Source organism: Bos grunniens, chromosome 17 (assembly GCF_055505025.1).
Source record: "Bos grunniens cultivar Pamir isolate PY7600 chromosome 17, Bosgru_T2T1.0, whole genome shotgun sequence".
Classification (NCBI taxonomy): domain Eukaryota; kingdom Metazoa; phylum Chordata; class Mammalia; order Artiodactyla; family Bovidae; genus Bos; species Bos grunniens.
The window spans coordinates 3,125,245-3,144,288 of record NC_141181.1 but is presented as its reverse complement, the minus strand read 5'-3'; the positions used below and the strand labels follow the sequence as shown (position 1 = coordinate 3,144,288).

At 38.0% G+C, this 19,044-nt stretch overlaps 1 protein-coding gene and 1 long non-coding RNA gene across 4 annotated transcripts; both read left to right on the top strand.

Annotated features, from left to right (window-relative positions):
• Window positions 1-4: 4 nt before the first annotated feature.
• On the top strand, window positions 5-8,880 carry LOC147354931 (uncharacterized). Of its 3 annotated transcripts, none has more exons than XR_015144102.1 (3): window positions 5-124; window positions 953-1,010; window positions 8,754-8,869. It is a non-coding gene; the product is annotated as an uncharacterized LOC147354931 (long non-coding RNA). The 3 variants fall into 3 exon arrangements; XR_015144103.1 differs by having other exon boundaries at window positions 9-855; window positions 8,754-8,880; XR_015144104.1 differs by having other exon boundaries at window positions 24-124; window positions 940-1,010.
• Window positions 8,881-10,291: 1,411 nt separating this feature from the next.
• FGB (fibrinogen beta chain) lies at window positions 10,292-18,050 on the top strand. Its single transcript, XM_086346216.1, has 9 exons — window positions 10,292-10,406; window positions 10,631-10,651; window positions 13,189-13,380; window positions 13,831-14,014; window positions 14,980-15,207; window positions 15,716-15,829; window positions 16,188-16,313; window positions 16,524-16,809; window positions 17,408-18,050. Exons 1-9 carry the CDS (start codon window positions 10,302-10,304, stop codon window positions 17,637-17,639), a joined length of 1,488 nt encoding a protein of 495 aa, XP_086202342.1. The 5' UTR covers window positions 10,292-10,301; the 3' UTR covers window positions 17,640-18,050.
• Window positions 18,051-19,044: the final 994 nt, after the last annotated feature.

Below are 19,044 nucleotides of genomic sequence, written 5' to 3'. Positions count from 1 at the left end.
GGCCGGATGTGACGCAAGGTTCCGCGCAGGCGCGCGGGGCGCTCGCAGACCTTCCGGGGTGAAGCGACGGGCTCTTCTTCTCCGGCCGCCTCTGGGGAGGAGCTTCTGGACAGCAAAGCGGAAGGTGCAGGAGTCGCGTGACGATGCGTTTCACTTCCTCTTGCAGAAATCTTGAGATAATAACGTTTTCTGCCTTACTCACAGCCTTAAATACTTTGATTTAGGGTTGTGGTCGCATGTCCTTTGTTCTCTGGAATGTTAATGCGATTTCTTCAGACGAACTAACAGTTTTAGGGAACTTCCGGAGAGCGCGGGAAGGCTCTTACACGCTATTGCCTTCTTTGAGGGGGCGCCTCCGTGATGCACGTAGCCAGATTGCGCTATTTGACTCAATTTGGCTGAAAGCCATTAGACGTCTTTGTATTCTTGGCGCCCAGAAACAATTCCACTTACACTGTCCATCAAGCACTTGTTGAAACAGTTTCAATTTGAAAAATTCTGCAAAATATTTTGGTTTTAATAGCATGTGGCAAAATCTCAAATTTATTTTCCAAAGATTTTTTTTTAAAGTCTCTCAGAACTCTTGGCCATTTCTTTTATTTTCCACTAATACAGGTTTTTTAAAATTTTAATCTCTCAAAACTCTTGGCATAACTCTTGTTTGCTAGTTGTCCAATGATAAATGTGGCTTCAACAATGCCAGGGTACAGTTGGCCAAAAGTGGGGAGAAGAAAAACATCTGAAGACAAGGCATTTTTATATATTAATATATACAGACTGGTGCCAAAAGATGGGCATTTTCTTTTATACCCAGGTAGACTCTGCAGTTTGCAATCGTTGTACCTATACTTCTAGGTAAGGAGGAAAATTGATGGAACTGGATATTTGCAAATTTGAATAGACGAACGTTTTATTGGCTCTCCTGTTCTTTAACCGTAGTCACTTTCTGCAGATCTTGTCATCAGAGCACCTGCTTTAAGAGGGAGAAAAATCTATCAAAGTATAGCAATGTGAGTTGATCATCTCATTTAAAAATTAATTTTTAATTCATTATAAACGTTAAGATCATGCATGTATTGGAAAATACAATCATCTCTGAGTTTGAGTGTAAGTTTGGCTTTAAGGGGATTTCCCTGGTGGGTCAAACAGTAAAAGAATCTGCCTGCAATGAAGGAGATTTGAGTCAATCCATGGCTCAGGAAGATCCCCTGGAGAAGGGAATGACTACACACTTAAGTATTCTTGGCTGGAGAATTCCATGGACAGAGGAGTCTGGCCAGAGACAGTCCATGTTGTCGCAAAGAATAGTCAGTAACTGAGCGACTAACACTTCACTTGGCCTAAAGAAGTAATTTTCAATAACAGTGGCCACTAATAGCAGCCCTTGCAAGGAAATGCTGTAATATAAAATGTATACTTGGAAAATAAATCAAAGTATAACTTACTTTTAGATAGAAATAATTATATAAAAGAACATGATGTTACAGGGCAATAAAATTACAGAGAAGAAAACAAGATTCTAATATATCTATGGCAATATAGATGAAGAAGACATGGTACATATATACAATGGAATATTAGTCATAAAGGACAAAATAATGCCATTTGGAGCAACATAGATGGACCTAGTTAGTGATTGCCTGAGTGAAGAGATTGTACCGAGTGAAGTCAGAGAAACACAAATATGTGCTGTCACTTATATGTGGAATCTAAAACAAATGGTACAAATGAACTTACGTACAAAATAGAAACAGAGTTACAGATGGAGAAAATAGACTTATGGTTACCAGAGAGTAAGGGGGAGGGATAAATTGGAATTGACTTATGCTTACTACTATATATAAAATAGATTAACTAAGAAGGACCTACTGTAAAGCACAGGGAACTCTACTCAATACTCTGTAATGGCATATAATAATCTAAAATAATTTAAATAATAATCTAATCTAATTAAAAAATAATCTAAAAAGAGTGGATGCTGCTGCTGCTGCTAAGTCGCTTCAGTCGTGTCCGACTGTGCGACCCCACTCCGTCCATGGGATTTTCCAGGCAAGAGTACTGGAGTGGGGTGCCATTGCCTTCTCTGAAAAAGAGTCGATATATGTATATAAATAACCGATTCACTTTGCTGTACACCTGAAACTAACACAACGTTGTACTCCAATAAAAATCAAAACAAAACAAAAACCAACCTTGTCCTGGCTGATACCCAGAGCTGCCTTACTTGAGCAGTAGAGGTCAGTGCTGCTCTTGATAAATGTAGAAGGATTGTTTGCAAAAGTGCACATGGTGAATACTTTATTAATGTATATTATTAGGTCTGTTTGGATGAAGCCTATAGTACAAATTTTAAGGAAAGTCTCCCTTTATTAGTTGAGCTCTTTTTTTTTTTTTAATTCACCAATATAGGAGATCCCTTTATTCCCTATTAAAAGTCAGTAACTTGTATATATGCAGCTAAAACATATAATGGGGGAAAGATCTCATTTATAGCAACAATAAATGAAAAAATATTCAAGACATGAGAAAAATGAAAGGGCATAAAAAGATTTTAATTAATGAAAATATATCTTATGAAGATTCAAATTTATAAATGTCTGTTATGTCATTGATCTAATCTTGGGCACATTTTACAGAAAATACTGTGAATTTTTGTTTATTTATTTTTGGCTGCACTGTGTCTTTGTTGCTTTGCACGGGCTTGCTCTAGATGCGGTGCGTGGGGTTGCTCCTCAGTGCACTGGCTTCTCTCCTTGCAGAGCACAGGCTCTCAGGTACACCGGCTTCAGTAGCTGTACCACGCAGGCTCAGGAGTTGCAACACTCTGGCTCTAGGGCTCAGGCTCAGAAGTTGTGGCCCACAGGCTTAGTCGCTCTGCTGCATGTGCAGTCTTCGTGGATCAGGGATCAAAACTGTGTCCCCTGGATTGACAGGCAGATTCCTATCCACTGCACCACCAGTGAAGTTTGAAAATACTATAAATTAATTCAAGACATTGCTATTAAATAATGAAAAAAAATTTTAATGTTATAAAATACTCCAAATAAAATTTTTTTCATTTTCTACAGAGTTTTAGTGCTGATACTTTTATATATACTTAATATATAAAACTTTAAGTGATTTATTGCATTGTTTGAAAACACAGCTCCTCTTCTAATGCACAATTTATGCTTTTCTTAAAAAAAAAAAAAAAGCTTGATTCCCAATCAGTTGATCTTAACTTTCCCTTTGAAATAGTTCAGCAGACCCCAGAAGCCATTTCAGCCTAACTTACTAAAAGAAAATGGCGGGGGAGGGGGCTGTTACTATTTAAAAGGACATTCAGTTCAGTTCAGTCGCTCAGTCATGTCCGACTCTTTGTGACCCCATGAATCGCAACACGCCAGGCCTCCCTGTCCATCACCAACTCCCGGAGTTTACACAAAATCATGTCCATCGAGTCGGTGATGCCATCCAACCATCCCATCCTCTGTCGTCCCCTTCTCCTCCTGCCCCCACTCCCTCGCAGCATCAGTCTTTTCCAATGAGTCAGCTCTTCGCATGAGGTAGCCAAAGTACTGGAGTTTCAGCTTTAGCATCAGTCCTTCCAATGAACACCCAGGACTGGTCTCCTTTAGAATGGACTGATTGGATCTCCTTGCAGTCCAAGGGACTCTCAAGAGTCTTATCCAACATCACAGTTCAAAAGCATCAACAGTCCATTTCTCACATCCATACATGACCACAGGAAAAACCATAACCTTGACTAGATGGACTTTTGTTGGCAAAGTAATGTCTCTGCTTTTGAATATGCTATCCAGGTTGGTCATAACTTTCCTTCTAAGGAGTAAGCATCTTTTAATTTCATGGCTACAGTCACCATCTGCAGTGATTTTGGAGCCCAGAAAAATAAAGTCTGACACTGTTTCCACTGTTTACCCATCTATTTCCCATGAAGTGATGGGACCAGATGCCATGATCTTCGTTTTCTGAATGTTGAGCTTTAAGCCAACTTTTTCACTCTCCTCTTTCACTTTCATCAAGAGGCTTTTGAGTTCCTCTTTACTTTTTCTGCCATAAGGGTGGTGTCATCTGCATATCTGAGGTTATTGATATTTCTCCCGGCAATCTTGATTCCAGCTTGTGCTTCTTCCAGCCCAGCGTTTCTCATGATGTACTCAGCATATAAGTTAAATAAACAGGGTGACAATATACAGCCTTGACAGACTCCTTTTCCTATTTGGAACCAGTCTGTTGTTCCATGTCCAGTTCTAACTTGCTTCCTGACCTGCATACAGCTTTCTCAAGAGGCAGGTCAGGTGGTCTGGTATTCCCATCTCTTTCAGAATTTTCCACAGTTTATTGTGATCCACATAGTGAAAGGCTTTGGCTTAGTCAATAAAGCAGAAATAGATGTTTTTCTGGAACTGTCTTGCTTTTTTGATGATCCAGCTGATGTTGGCAATTTGATCTCTGGTTCCTCTGCCTTTTCTAAAACCAGCTTGAACATCTGGAAGTTCATGGTTCAGGTATTGCTGAAGCCTGGCTTGGAGAATTTTGAGCATTACTTTACTAGCGTGTGAGATGAGTGCAATTGTGCAGTAGTTTGAACATTCTTTGGCATTGCCTTTCTCTGGGATTGGAATGAAAACTGACCTTTTCCAGTCCTGTGGCCACTGCTGAGTTTTCCAAATTTGCTGACATATTGAGTGCAGCACTTTCACAGCATCATCTTTCAGGATTTGAAATAGCTCAACTGGAATTCCATCAACTCCACTAGCTTTGTTCATAGTGATGCTTTCTAAGGCCCACTTGACTTCACATTCCAGGATGTCTGGCTCTAGGTGAGTGATCACACTATCATGATTATCTGGGTCATGAAGATCTTTTTTGTACAGTTCTTCTGTGTATTCTTGCCACCTCTTAATACCTTCTGCTTCTGTTAGGTCCATACCATTTCTGTCCTTTATTGAGCCCATCTTTGCATAAAATGTTCTCTTGGTATCTCTAATTTTCTTGAAGAGATCTCTAGTCTTTCCCATTCTGTTGTTTTCCTCTATTTCTTTGCATTGATCACTGAGTAAGGCTTCTCAGAGATTTGGCAGAAGAGTCAAATGATTAAGTTTAGAAGTTTTGATGGCTTCTGCTGCTGATGTTGGTAGACTTTGTCTCTAGAATGCTGCCGTAAATATACATCTAGCCAATCAACCTGATTATTTTCTTAGCTTATTTCCTTCACAAACATGAATTTGGGGAAGAGAAGCTGATAGGGCTGGCCTGGGTAAGGGATCTACCCCTACTGAGTCACCTGTGGCTAGAAGGTCAAGGTATCACAAGGTATCACTAACAGGACCACAGGAGCTGCACTCCTGCATTTTAGGGGTCATTCCAAGAGAAGGGAGTGGCATTCCAAATTCCAAAATGGTTGTCACAACATTGTGGTTTTGAGTCTAATGGGACAGAAGTAAAACAGCATCTCTGTCTTTTCTCCAGCTCCTGTGATCAGCATTGTGTTGAAGGGAAAGAAATGTCCTATTTGTCTCATTATTGCCATTGTCTATATCAGCTTTTTAATATCGATAGAAATCTCCTCTGTCCATGGGATTCTCCAGATAAGAATTCTGGAGTGGGTAGCCATTCCCTACTCCAGGGGAACTTCCTAACCTAGGGATCAAACCTGTGTCTCCTGAATTGCAGGCAGATTCTTTACTGCCTGAGCCGCCAGGGATGCCTATCAGCTTCCTTAAGAAAAGCAAATTGGCATTGACCAATCAGTAGAAGGAAACTCTCCACAGGAGACAGAGCTATCTTACCCTTCTTCCCTGCAGTGTGCTTTCCCATTGCTAAACAATCATGGCTGTCACTGCCACCCTGGTCTCAGGCTTGCCCATCAACGCTCTGGTCTAAGTCTTCAGTATTAATTTCTCCTTGGCTAGTGGTTCTCAAACCATGGTTCATGGCAAGAAAACAAACAAAAAGACCATACAGAGACTAACAATGATTTAATATTGTTCTCAAAGCCTGTGTCAGTTTAAACAAAGAGAATCAATATTTAATTCTGTTCATTCAATCATTCACTCATTCTATGTTCACAAACTAGTTCAATGGATATTAATACTTGTCAAAACCTATCATGCAAAGCATGATAGCATATTCAAAAGCAGAGACATTACTTTGCCAACAAAGGTCCGTCTAGTCAAGGCTATGGTTTTTCCTGTGGTCGTATATGGAGGTGAGAGTTGGACTGGGAAGAAGGCTGAGCACCAAAGAATTGATGCTTTTGAATTGTGGTGTTGGAGAAGACTCTTGAGAGTCCCTTGGACTGCAAGGAGATCCAACCAGTCCATTCTGAAGGAGATCAGCCCTGGGTGTTCTTTGGAAGGAATGATGCTAAAGCTGAAACTCCAGTATTTTGGCCACCTCATGTGAAGAGTTGACTCATTGGAAAAGACTCTGATGCTGGGAGGGATTGGGGGCAAGAGGAGAAGGGGACGACAGAGGATGAGATGGCTGGATGGCATCACTGCCTCGATGGACATGAGTCTGAGTGAACTCCGGGATTTGGTGATGGACAGGGAGGCCTGGCGTGCTGCGATTCATGGGGTCGCAAAGAGTCGGACACGACTGAACGACTGATCTGATCTGATCTGATCATGTGAAGAGTTGACTCATTGGAAAAGACCCTGATGCTGGGAGGGATTTGGGGCAGGAGGAGAAGGGGACGACAGAGGATGAAATGGCTGGAAGGCATCACCGACTAGATGGACATGAGTTTATGTAAACTCCGGGAGTTGGTGATGGACAGGGAGGCCTGGGATGCTACAATTCATGGGGTCGCAAAGAGTCGGACACGAGTGAGTGACTGAACTGAACTGATTATGTGCCAGGTGTCTGAAATAACTATATAGTCACTCAAACCACAAGTTTCAAGTCCAAAAGCCTTTTCAAGTCATTTTTCCCTGGGAAGAAGTTTTGGGTCTGTAAGTTACTGTTCCCAAAGCTTCACATTTCCCCTGCTTTGGCACAGGGTTTCAGGTTCAGCACATATAAGCAATTTTTTATTTTTGTCTACCCCTCTAAACACAAGGACTTCCCTAGTGGCTCAGACGGTAAAGTGTCTGTCTACAATGCGGAAGACATGGGTTTGATCCCTGGGTTGGGAAGATCTGCTGGAGAAGGAAATGGCAATCTACTCCAGTACTATTGCCTGGAAAATCCCATGGACAGAGGAACTTGGTAGGCCACAGTCCATTGGGTCACAAAGAGTTGGACACAACTGAGTCACTTCACTTTCATTTCCTTTCTAAACACAAAGCTTTGTGAGGACAGGGTCCTTGTCTATCTTGGTGACCAAAGTATCCTTGGCCTCTAGCACAAGGTAGGTGCTCCATAAACATTTGATGAACACAGATGGCCTTGTGTGCTATTACTGAGCCTGACTTGAATTGTATCAAGGACAAATGCATTGACGATCAGTGCCGGCAAGTCCACCCTTCTTGCCAGAGAGCTGCTGGGCAGAACGGATTATTTCTGTTTTCTCTGTCACTGATTTACTGCCCTTGACTTACGTAAGGGGATCAGCTACTACAAAGAACCCTGCACTATTGATCTAAAAGTATAACTGAACAAATAGTACTCCCTTCCTCCTCCACCAATGGCATCAACGTTTAAAAAAAAAAAAAATGAAGTATTTTAGTAAGCAGAATCTCTGCAAATGTATTTCTTCTCACTGAAAATACAGAAATTTACTGTGTAATATTACACACTTTAAAGTGTTAGTATAGCTGTATAAAACTCTATGAAAACTCTAGCAATAACTAGGCTTAAACTCATAGTTATTACCACTCCATCAGTCATGCCTCTCACACAGATATGAATATCCAACCCACACTCACATATTACAATGAAAATGTAAGAGAAAACAAAGGGTAAGACACTATAGTCTCAAGAAAAAATGGCTGGCCAATTCAACAACAGCAAACCCAGGCCATATCTTTACCATGTTTTCGTTTTGTTGGGCAATATGTTGTAATGGGCACAGAGTGTGAACTGTCTGATTAGACAGACATGGGTCAAGTCCTGGTACCAGTACACCTTGAGTTCTTTACTTAACCTCTTGAGCCTGTGTTTCATCATTTTTAGAATTTAAAGTAAATAAGTGATTATTAGAACTTGGCATTTGAGGCCTGTTTCAATGAAAAGATAGTTCATTCATTCTTTCTATGATCTTTTTAATCAAATGCCTACTATTTCTTATTCACCAGTGTATCCTCAGCTTCTATTACACTGCTTGTCACATAGAAAGCCCTCAAGAGCTATTTGTGGAATGAATGTTCTGTCTCAGTCTTATGGAATGTGAATTCTAGTAGCTTCCTTCACTTTCCTGGTGATAATGGTTAGAATGCCTGTCAGAACAGAACAGAAAAGTGAGACTGTAAAGGAATTTTCACTTTAATGTTATGCAAGGTACTGTAATATACTAGAAGGAATTTTAAAAATTAACAGACCTCTGGAAATTAAATAATGGTCCTACTGCTAGTTGATGTAATGTCAGTGTTTGAAAATGAAGTAATAATGTGATAATGTTATCTCAAAAGAAAAAGCATTTTTAGTTTTCTTGACATAGTCAATCGTTTTAAATCAGCAAAAGTCTGACATCATTAAAACCCTGTCCAGATGGTTAAAATGGACTTTTTCTCAGTTACATTTTGAAGGAAAGTATTATTGCATCTTATTCTAATTAACATGCAGATACATACATCTGTTTTCCTCAGAGTGTGTATTCTTCTAAGAAAGTCTTGTCAGTCGTGTACGACTCTTTGTGACCCCATGGACTGCAGCACACCAGGCTCCTCTGTTCATGGAGATTCTCCAAGCAAGAATACTGGAGTGAGTTGCCATGCCCTTCTCCAGGGGATCTTCCCAACATAGGGATTGAACCCAGGTCTCTGGCTTTGAAGGTGGATTCTTTACCATCTGAGCCACCAGGGAAACCCAATGAATGAGATGTAAATTTGGAATAATTCAGTCAATTATTTTTCTTATTTTAAACTCAATACTTTGATTCTATAAATCTGAGTTAAAAAGATTTAGGAATGCAACTTAAGCTATCCAGAGAAGAAAGAAATTTAATGTGTCTCATTCCATTATCAGCAGTCCGTTTCCAAGCATTGTTTAAAACATACTCTTCAGATCCAAACCTGGGTCTTTTTAATAAAATCACTTAAAATTGAATGACAAAGTTTTCACTTTCCATACCAAAAAACCCAGAAAATGCTGTAAAGCAGCACACTTGCTAGGATTTACACCATTGGCTTTGGTTTTCCTATTGATTATTGTAAGAGTTGTTAATCCTGATTGCAAAAAAACAATGAAAAGATAAGAGAGATGCATTTGTTAGCTTATAGGAAATCATGAAAGGAAATGGGACACATTTAGTGTCTGAACTTATACTTAAAATAGGTAAATGAAGGCTTCCCTGATAGATCGGACACAACTGAGAGACTTTCACTTTCTTTTCACTTTAAATGAAGGCTTCACTAATGTTAAAATAACATTGTTTTAAAGATAATATAAAATAAATTTTAAATATCTATCCAGTCACCATAATAATGATTTTCATTTAGGAATCTATAATCTACTAATCATTTTAATACAGTTTACAATTATTTGAAAATTTTAATGTATCAATAAAGAACAAAATATGAAAACTGGTTAGAGCAAAAAATGACTGCATTTTCTTTTTGATGTTAGTCTATCGTAGCATAAGGCATGAATATTAATTTTGCTATTCTGATTAATGTCTGAAAGATAAGATGAACATATGGTAATGTAATTCTTGAGTTTAGTGGCCTTTTCAAAAACTAAATTACAGGATTACCTCCAAACAACATTTATGGTAAACCTTTAGTGAGTTCACAGTGTTAGTGGGTGCCTTGTAAGTAGGTCCAATATTTTGTGCTCAGATTAAAAGTATTTTTTTCTTCATACATTCTTTGGGAGCCTGTGTAGCATCCACATTAATTTACAGGAAATATAATACACAGCTCTTTTAGGAATGTCCCAATTTCCCATCATATTGTCCAATTAAATGAACTGAGGAACTTTGGTGTTACTAAACTTGGCCGACAGAGAACAATTGTATGACAAGTAAATAAGTCTTGCTGGGAAGATGTTGCTTAAGGGATAAAATGGTTCAGTCAACAAGTGAACCAAAAAATTAAATGTTAACTAAGGAAGGTAACCACTTGAAAAGGGATAGCTAACAGAGGATTCAGGTATATATAGGACTGAAGATCTCTCAGTTAAGTCCAAAGCGAAGGATGATTTCTTGCAACTTCGAAAAATTTAAAACCATGAAACATCTATTACTGCTACTTTTCTGTGCTTTTATAGTTCAGGCCCGATTTCCTACTGACTATGACGAGGTGACTTTTACATATTATTATATTCTTACTAACACTATTAATATAACATATAACCAAATCATAATCATATCTGAATTTTAATGAAATTAGCATTGATTTTAGTCATGAAATTGAATTGTTAATTTCTAGGACCTATTTTATTTAAAGAATGTTGTATAGTATTTCTTACATAAAAACAAAATAATAATTTCTCATTTTCTGCTTTATCACCTTTATTTTCCCAGGGACAAGATGACAGACCTAAGGTAAGATGTGCTTTTCTTGATTGTTGTCCCGAGTAGTATGATTTTCATTTAGTTCTAGCAATATGTTTTTATAATCTGAGAACAAAAACTTGAAAATTTCACAGACTATAAAATAAAAGAGCAGTATTTTAAAAGAAAAAAGCTGTAATTGCTGGGTAGCTTTTTGGTGAAGCAAGGTAATATGTAGCTCCTGAAATTATTGGCTATTGGTAAATGAAAATTGTGAACTAAATCTAAAAGTAAAATAGATCACATTCTGTGATAGAAGATTAAAAATTGTTTTTTATTGAGAAATTTGTATATTGTTATTGTTAATGGTTATGAAATATAGCACTCCATTTAGTTTATTCATTTATAGAACAGTTTTGCCTCAAGTATCACTCCTACTGGTTTGAAGATGTCAAAATACAAAAATACATTTAGAAAAATGACACTTTAAGAATTTAAATTTTAATTTCAGGTGACTCCTGATCTAATTACCTGTATATAACATAGTATCTGCCACACTAGAAAGAAAAGTGCACAGTGAATAAAGTAATTAAATGAAGTGATTCATTTTGGATCATTTGTTGAATTTAAATGGAACCTAATATATAGCTCCTGAAATAATATATAGCTCCTTTTAATTATCAAAGTATACATATAAAAAGATAGTTATATGATTAATTGAGTTAGGTAAGAAAAATGTAAAGAATGTGTAAGAGTCAACTTTTATAAAGCAGTAGGCTAAGCACTTTTACATTCCTGCTCACTGACTAAAATACACAGAGATAGTTTACTTATTTATCCTTCCAACTGGATTTTCTAGTTTTAGTTATTAAATAATAATAAGTGGTCTTATTAAAAAATAAGTGGTCTTCATAAACCTAAATATTCATATAATTTCTTTTAAACATTTTTCATTTCCTTTTCTCTAGTAAAGCTAGATTACCATTGCTACCTTTCTAATGATACTCTAAATAAAAAGAAAGTACTTCTGTTATAATTTGATTTGTAATAAACAGATGAATCACATTTCATAAAATTTATGTTAGAACAGACCATCTTTGACTGTGACCATATATCTTCAAAACAATATATATTTCCTACAAATCTTCATACATGATTATTTTTATTGCAATTACACATAACATACTGTAGTTTAATTTCAGAAGTTAAGCAGGGGAATCTGGCCAGGTTTAAAGCCTAGCACTCTCCTACTAAATGTATTGTCTCTTACTGAATAAATGATAGTAAAATTCCAAATACAGTCATTCAGTGACCTCTAGACCCACCAGATAGCTGAGCTTAGTCTCTGGTGCAAATCTAGTCCTTTGTTAATTTTTAATTAAACCCTGAAAATGAAAGGTGTGGTGGTGGTGGTGGTGGTTTAGTTGTTAAGTCGTGTCCGACTCTGCGACCCCATGGACTGTATAGCCCACCAGGCTCCTCTGTCCATGGAATTCTCCAGGCTAGAATACTGGAGTGGGTTGCCATTTCCTTCTCTACCTGAAAGGTGTAATTACTGACAAAGACCGTATGATGATAATAAAGTTAATCCAGGCCAGCACTTTTGCATTGTATTGCATATTTTCCACTTCACTATCTTTTAATGTTATATTTTAATTAGCAAATAATTTCATTGCAATGCACATAACCTAAGAATTATTTAAATGAAATAATTATTTTAAATGAGAAAATCATGGCATTTGATAAAGAAATCATGTAAGAAATTTCATGAGAATGATTTGACAATTTTGTTAATAGACAAGATTGGAGTTAGTAGTGGAAAAGCCACTTACACTGTAGTATCTGTTACTGTTATGTGTGATTGCAATAAAGATAATAATGAGAACTTAATATGTGCCAGGCACTCTTCTAAGGGTGTCACATGCAGTAAGTCATTTAATCCTTAAAATCATCTTATATAGCAGATATTATGACTACCTTTATTTTAGAGATAAAGTAATTCACCCGCAGTCTTTAGAACTAGAAAGTGGTGTGGGCCAAGACTTGAAACCAAGTAGTCTGACTCCAGAATACCTTATTCCTTTACAAACGTGTTAGAGTCAATTGGTGTCTTATTACAAATACATTTGTTTTTAATAAATCTATATTGCCACTTAAGTATTATTAACTAAGAGCTAGTGAAATAATCAGTTCATAAAAATTAAAAGTGATAATTACTGGAATTTAGTAATCCAAGTGGCTTGAGAACATTTTTTCCTCCTGACAGTATAGATTTCATAGTATTTTGTGTGTTCTAATGTATAGATTTCAGGAATCTGAGTTCATTGCTATTCATCATCTGTTGCAACTTTTTTTAAGGACTCTTTTTAAAACTCCTCAAGGTACAATAGCTCTTTGCACTGTTTTTCTTTCTGCTCTTACTAAAGAGACCTGAGGAACCTATTGATTTGCCAACAATAGCTAGTCAGTTGATGGTCCTTAAGCAAATCATAGTTTACTAACCTAAGTTATAAAATGAGACTGTTGGAATACTACATCTCAAGTTTTCCACAACACTCTTCGTTTTATTTCTGCCTGGCCCCCTGAAGGTAGGTTTGGATGCCCGCGGTCATCGGCCCTATGACAAGAAGAAGGAAGAGGCCCCCAGCCTGAGACCTGTGCCCCCTCCCATCAGCGGAGGTGGCTATCGGGCTCGTCCCGCCACAGCAACTGTGGGCCAGAAGAAAGTGGAGAGAAAGCCCCCTGATGCTGATGGCTGCCTGCATGCGGACCCGGATCTGGTGGGTGCACTCATGGCTCTGACCGCCGTGGGCCTCCCGTGTGGAGAAGCCTGCATTCATGTGTCTTCCTGATGAGCACTGACCCACGTTACCATCACTGTCATTTTGCTTGCTTCTTTTGGATGTAAATACAGAACATAAACTTACTGGGCCTTGGGCTAAGGGTGCTTTTCTAGTTTTCTTTGGTCTGCAGCCAAGATTACAAATCAGGACACAGGATGTTCCCTCTTCTTCATACTTGCCCACTTTGTCTGTTCAGGTGGTAATACTTTCATACCTAATTACCTTTGTTCTATGGTAAGGATTATTTTTAATCTTCAGAGAATTATAATGGTGAGTCTAGAACTTCTGGTCTTATATAAAGAAAGATATCATTGAATTTTCACTATGTGCTTGTTTTGCAAATACCTCAATCCTACATCTGATGTTGGCTATTTTCTTTGTATATAGGGTGTGTTGTGTCCTACAGGATGTAAGTTGCAAGATACTTTGGTAAGACAGGAGAGACCAATCCGAAAGAGTATAGAAGATTTACGTAATACTGTGGAGTCTGTTTCCCGGACCTCGTCTTCCACCTTTCAATATATAACTCTGCTAAAAAACATGTGGAAAGGAAGGCAGAATCAAGTACAAGGTAGATATCCTTGTGGTTTCTGTTTGATTCTATTACAAAATTGAAACTGTCAGAGTGCCATGGGAACGCACAGTTCTGAGAAGATCCAGGTCTCTAGATGAGCCTGGGTAGTTCAGTATGAGCCTGATTACCCCAAGGCCCTCACTTAGGCATCTTCACCTGCAGCTTGTTTGTAATAGTAATAGTATTGTAATACTAGTAATAGTATTGTAATACTATGTAATAGTTTGTAAGCACTATTCAACTCTAACTCCCAGTCTGGCATCAGAAAGGATGATTTTCTGTGAAAATTTTTACTGTGAGTCCTTATTTTTATTCAATAAGAAACTTATGACTTTGAAGACAATATATTCCCAGAGTGAAAATTTAGCATTTATAGATTTAACCTTTGACATTTTAAATATACGTGTCTATGATATCTTCAGTTGAATTGCAAATAATGATCCCATCATTTGAAACTTGAGATCTGAATTTCGAGTGGTATTGGCCTGGTGGTTAGGAATCAGCTAGTGACTGACTGGCCATAGGTATCTCAGGGAGTAGCCTACCCAAATCTGGACATTTTTTCAAAGGAATCATGGCATTTCTCTTGCATATTTCTGCTGCAGTTATGTGAGATGGATAAGTAAATTAAGTGTATGTACTCTGTAAGATGTTGAACTTCTGAGATGGAACTTCTGCTTTCTCTTTTCCTTATCAAAGAAATAAATAAACAACTTATTGAATATATCATTAGGCTTAATTTTTACCTTAATCTAAGGTAAATTACTAGTGTAGTGACTATACTTTATGTTAATTTATGTATGCCATGGACCAAATAATTTTCCCTAAGTGCAACTACATATCACGACTGCCCGATGCCCGAGTCTAGTCTATTCTCAAAATCAAAATCATGATTGTATAGTTGAATACATTTAATTTTTCGTCAAGAGAAAACGCTAACCATCCCTACACAATTTTTCCAGATAATGAAAACGTAGTAAACGAGTACTCCTCACATCTGGAAAAGCACCAGTTATATATAGATGAGACTGTGAAGAATAATATCCCAACTAAGCTTCGTGTGCTCCGTTCAATTCTGGAGAATTTGAGAAGCAAAATACAAAAATTAGAATCGGATGTCTCAACTCAGATGGAATACTGCCGCACCCCGTGTACTGTTACTTGCAATATTCCTGTGGTGTCTGGCAAAGGTAACTAGTTAAAATATATTTCTAGAAGGTTACGGAAGAATTCACACTCTCTAAGAATAAGAGAACTGAAACAAGTTCAGTAGATTTCCCCCAACAGATCCTAAGTACCTCTCAGCACATCATGAAGATATCCCCAGCATACCTAATGCACTCACCAGCTTTTGAAGAGTAGGAAGCAGCGTGATGATGCTGGTAGCTCAATGGGTGTAATGTACATACTTGCTTGAATAGATGGGAACCATGGATAGATGCAGGGACTTCTCCATCACATGTGTTCTGGAAGTTTATGGATATCAAGATATAAAAGGTGGAGAAGGGCTTTTTCACTCCCTTGGAAGATTACGAGTGTGATTTTTAGTAAGAGGAAGCATCAGTTTCTGTAACATTTATCCTCAAATATCTAAAATAAAACATTCTTTAGTAATCAGTTATCTTACAAACTTGGTGACTAAATACAAAGTAATGATGTTGTATTCCCTAAATACAATTTGTTCTCCTATGATTGCAGAATGTGAGGAAATCATCAGGAATGGAGGTGAAACATCTGAAATGTACCTCATTCAGCCTGAGGATTCTAGCAAACCATATAGAGTATACTGTGATATGAAAACGGAAAAAGGAGGTACGTGTTTGATAGCTTTTGACTATTATGCTGAAATTATTTTGATACCATAAAATGCCAGGAAATAAAATCTAGCTTTAACAAAACTAACAATGAGTCATTTGATTTGGAATACAATCTGATATTTTAGAAGTTATAAAATATTTATGATTCACAGTTTTGGGTAAAAGATAAAGCACTTGCAGTTTCCAAAGATTTTTCAAGTTTTCCTTTCACATTTATTTCCTTATTATATCTATTTAAGGACACTAAATATCAGTGGGCATAAATTAAATGGACAAGGAAGTCAGATATTGCCCCCAAAGGGTCATTATTTGTTAGTGGTTAATATGTGTTATTTGTTTTCTTTCAACCAAAGGATGGACAGTAATTCAGAACCGTCAAGATGGTAGTGTTGACTTTGGCAGGAAATGGGATCCATATAAACAAGGATTTGGAAATATTGCAACCAATGCAGAAGGGAAGAAATACTGTGGTGTACCAGGTAACAACTGGGAGTACAAAATAAGACCATTCTTTATTTAGATTTTTTTCCGTTTAAAAAATATAGTGTTGGTAGTCTGCTTTTAGGACTTTTAGGAGGTTAAGAAGTATTTACAAAAGGAGCATAAAAGCTAATGATAAGAGGGGAAAGGCAGTTTTTTGCTTTCAAAGGTTTTATTTTTGGTGAGATTTTATTTTCTTTTTCCTTTAGGTGAGTATTGGCTTGGAAATGACAGAATTAGCCAGCTTACCAATATGGGACCCACAAAGCTTTTGATTGAAATGGAGGACTGGAAAGGCGATAAGGTGACGGCACTCTACGAAGGATTTACTGTACAGAATGAGGCCAACAAATATCAACTGTCAGTGAGCAAATACAAAGGAACAGCTGGCAATGCCCTCATAGAAGGGGCTTCTCAACTGGTGGGAGAAAACCGGACCATGACCATCCACAACAGCATGTTCTTCAGCACGTACGACAGAGACAACGACGGCTGGTACGTGCTGCTGCTTCTCTCCTGCTTTCAGTGCCACGGCTCATGTTGCTGCCTGGAGTCGTTCATGACAGCAAACATGACTAGTGACTCTCGTTTCCTGGGTAGTTCCTGTGTGCCAGCACTGTACTAAGCTCTCTCTGAAGCACTTCAGCTATAAGGTTGCCACTGCTGTCCTCATTTTACACATGAAGAGTAGCAAGATTAAGTAATTTACCCAACATTACATAACCATAAAAAATACAACTGTAATTTGAGCACAGTTACTTTCTAAGTAGTGAGTACTGAGATAGATTTCTGTATGTCTATCATGGACTGTGTCTTTTGAAACCTCTATTTTGTTTTCTAAGAATCTGTAACACTAAGAGATATGAAAGCTATCATTTCAGGATAACATAATGAATATTGGTGAATTTGCCACATGGGCCCAGTCATCTCCCTTTCTTGCTATAGGGCACAGAAAGCCCTTGGTGCATTATTGTGACTTTCCATATAGAATCAGAGGGAAGGAATATTGCACCCAGTACTCCTCTGTGGGCTTTGCAAAGAATTAACTTGAGAGCACTGCAGTTGTAATAACTCCAAACAAATTTCCTTTCAGGAAAACTACAGATCCCAGAAAGCAGTGTTCTAAAGAAGATGGTGGTGGATGGTGGTATAACCGATGTCATGCAGCCAATCCCAATGGCAGATACTACTGGGGTGGAGCGTACACCTGGGACATGGCAAAGCACGGCACAGACGATGGAGTGGTGTGGATGAACTGGCAGGGCTCCTGGTACTCAATGAAGAAGATGTCCATGAAGATCAGGCCTTACTTCCCAGAGCAATAGTACCCCCGACACAGAGTATTATTCTTCCACATGTAATAACATTTTTATATATCATGTTATCAGAAATTTTTTTTCATACCTTATATCTCTCTAAAGCTATCAAAATGTAGTTGGTGTGAGTTTTCAGAAAAAGTTTTTAGGACAAATGACATTAAAAACAGCACATGGTTTTCTTTCATATTTGTCACTTCCATTGTGTACCAAGAAGTAACTAAAAGGATGATTGTGGACAGTCACTGTTCATAATTTCCATTCCAGTGGATTGTGAGAAGTTTCAAATTAGGAAGAGAAATTGAGGTGAAGTAAAATCATGTGTTTAAAATCCACTTTGAACCTCTCTTTATTTATGTAAGATCTATCACAGAAAACTCAAAAAGATTTATTCATTAAACCGGTTTATGTTACAATAAATTAGTGTCTTATTTTGTAATCCACGTGGTCACTGAGTTAGGCTTTGAAGCTGTGAGCAGAGAGAAGCATTCACAACCTCAAGCAGCTAACGAGCTGACTGTGGCACCCTGAAGGTTCAGCGTCTCACTCTGCTTCACGAAAAGTCACTGCTCTGCAGGGAGGTAGACTTGAGGACCAGAGAGACCAAGAGCACAGTCCCAGTCAAGTCTTCTCCATTTGGTTTTTGAGGGAAACAGTGAGCTAACAAGCAGCACTTGCCCCTGGAAATTTGGCCTACTGGCCTCAATTGGGTTTTTGTTTTACACGTGGTCACAGCAGAACCAAAACAGAAGTGGATTTCTCTTCTTTCCACTTCTTGGGAAATGAGTATGTCAACTCAAATTTTCTTTCCCTTTGTATTCTCCATCTGCCCTGGGACAACCCTCTGACCCTCTGGCTTCCTTCCCTCCTGCAGGGTCATTGCCCCTGATTTTCATGGAAGCAGTGTCCTGAAGCCCGTGTTGGTCATCTCTGCATCTAAGCAAATGTTCGTTTCTATCATGGCAATGCCATCACTCTCTTAACTCCTCATCATACCTTACCTTTTATCCAGTTTCCCTGCCATAAGTTCTGTCCCATCCCTACCTATATTCAAGCTGTTACTGTTATAATAAATTAATGTAACAGAGTATATTAAGTGTACTAAAAATAGAAAATTGTGCTAAACATAGAAAATTCTGACCAAGTTACTTTCCTACTTAATGTTAGCTTGTTGTTATCTAAGTGTTAAAATCCAGGCTTCTTAGCTGGGAGTGAAAATGGTTTGTTACTTGGTCCCAGCACTGTCTTCTGCCCCTGTCCCCCTTCACCATACACCTACATTCTTGTCACAGTGAATTTTTCACCATGCCAGGAAAGGGCAGGCCCCTTAATATTATGTTCCTGTTGTCAACAGCATCTTTCCTCCAATACCGTCTGACAAATTGCTGTTCATTTTCAAGGCTTAATTTAAATG

Excerpts from the sequence above, each read along its gene's own strand:
- FGB (XM_086346216.1), top strand. The coding sequence starts at position 10,302 with ATGATTTCTTGCAACTTCGAAAAATTTAAAACCATGAAACATCTATTA. Across the intron at positions 13,381-13,830 it reads TGCATGCGGACCCGGATCTG|GGTGTGTTGTGTCCTACAGG; the intron begins GTGGGTGCACTC and ends CTTTGTATATAG. Across the intron at positions 16,810-17,407 it reads GACAGAGACAACGACGGCTG|GAAAACTACAGATCCCAGAA; the intron begins GTACGTGCTGCT and ends ATTTCCTTTCAG.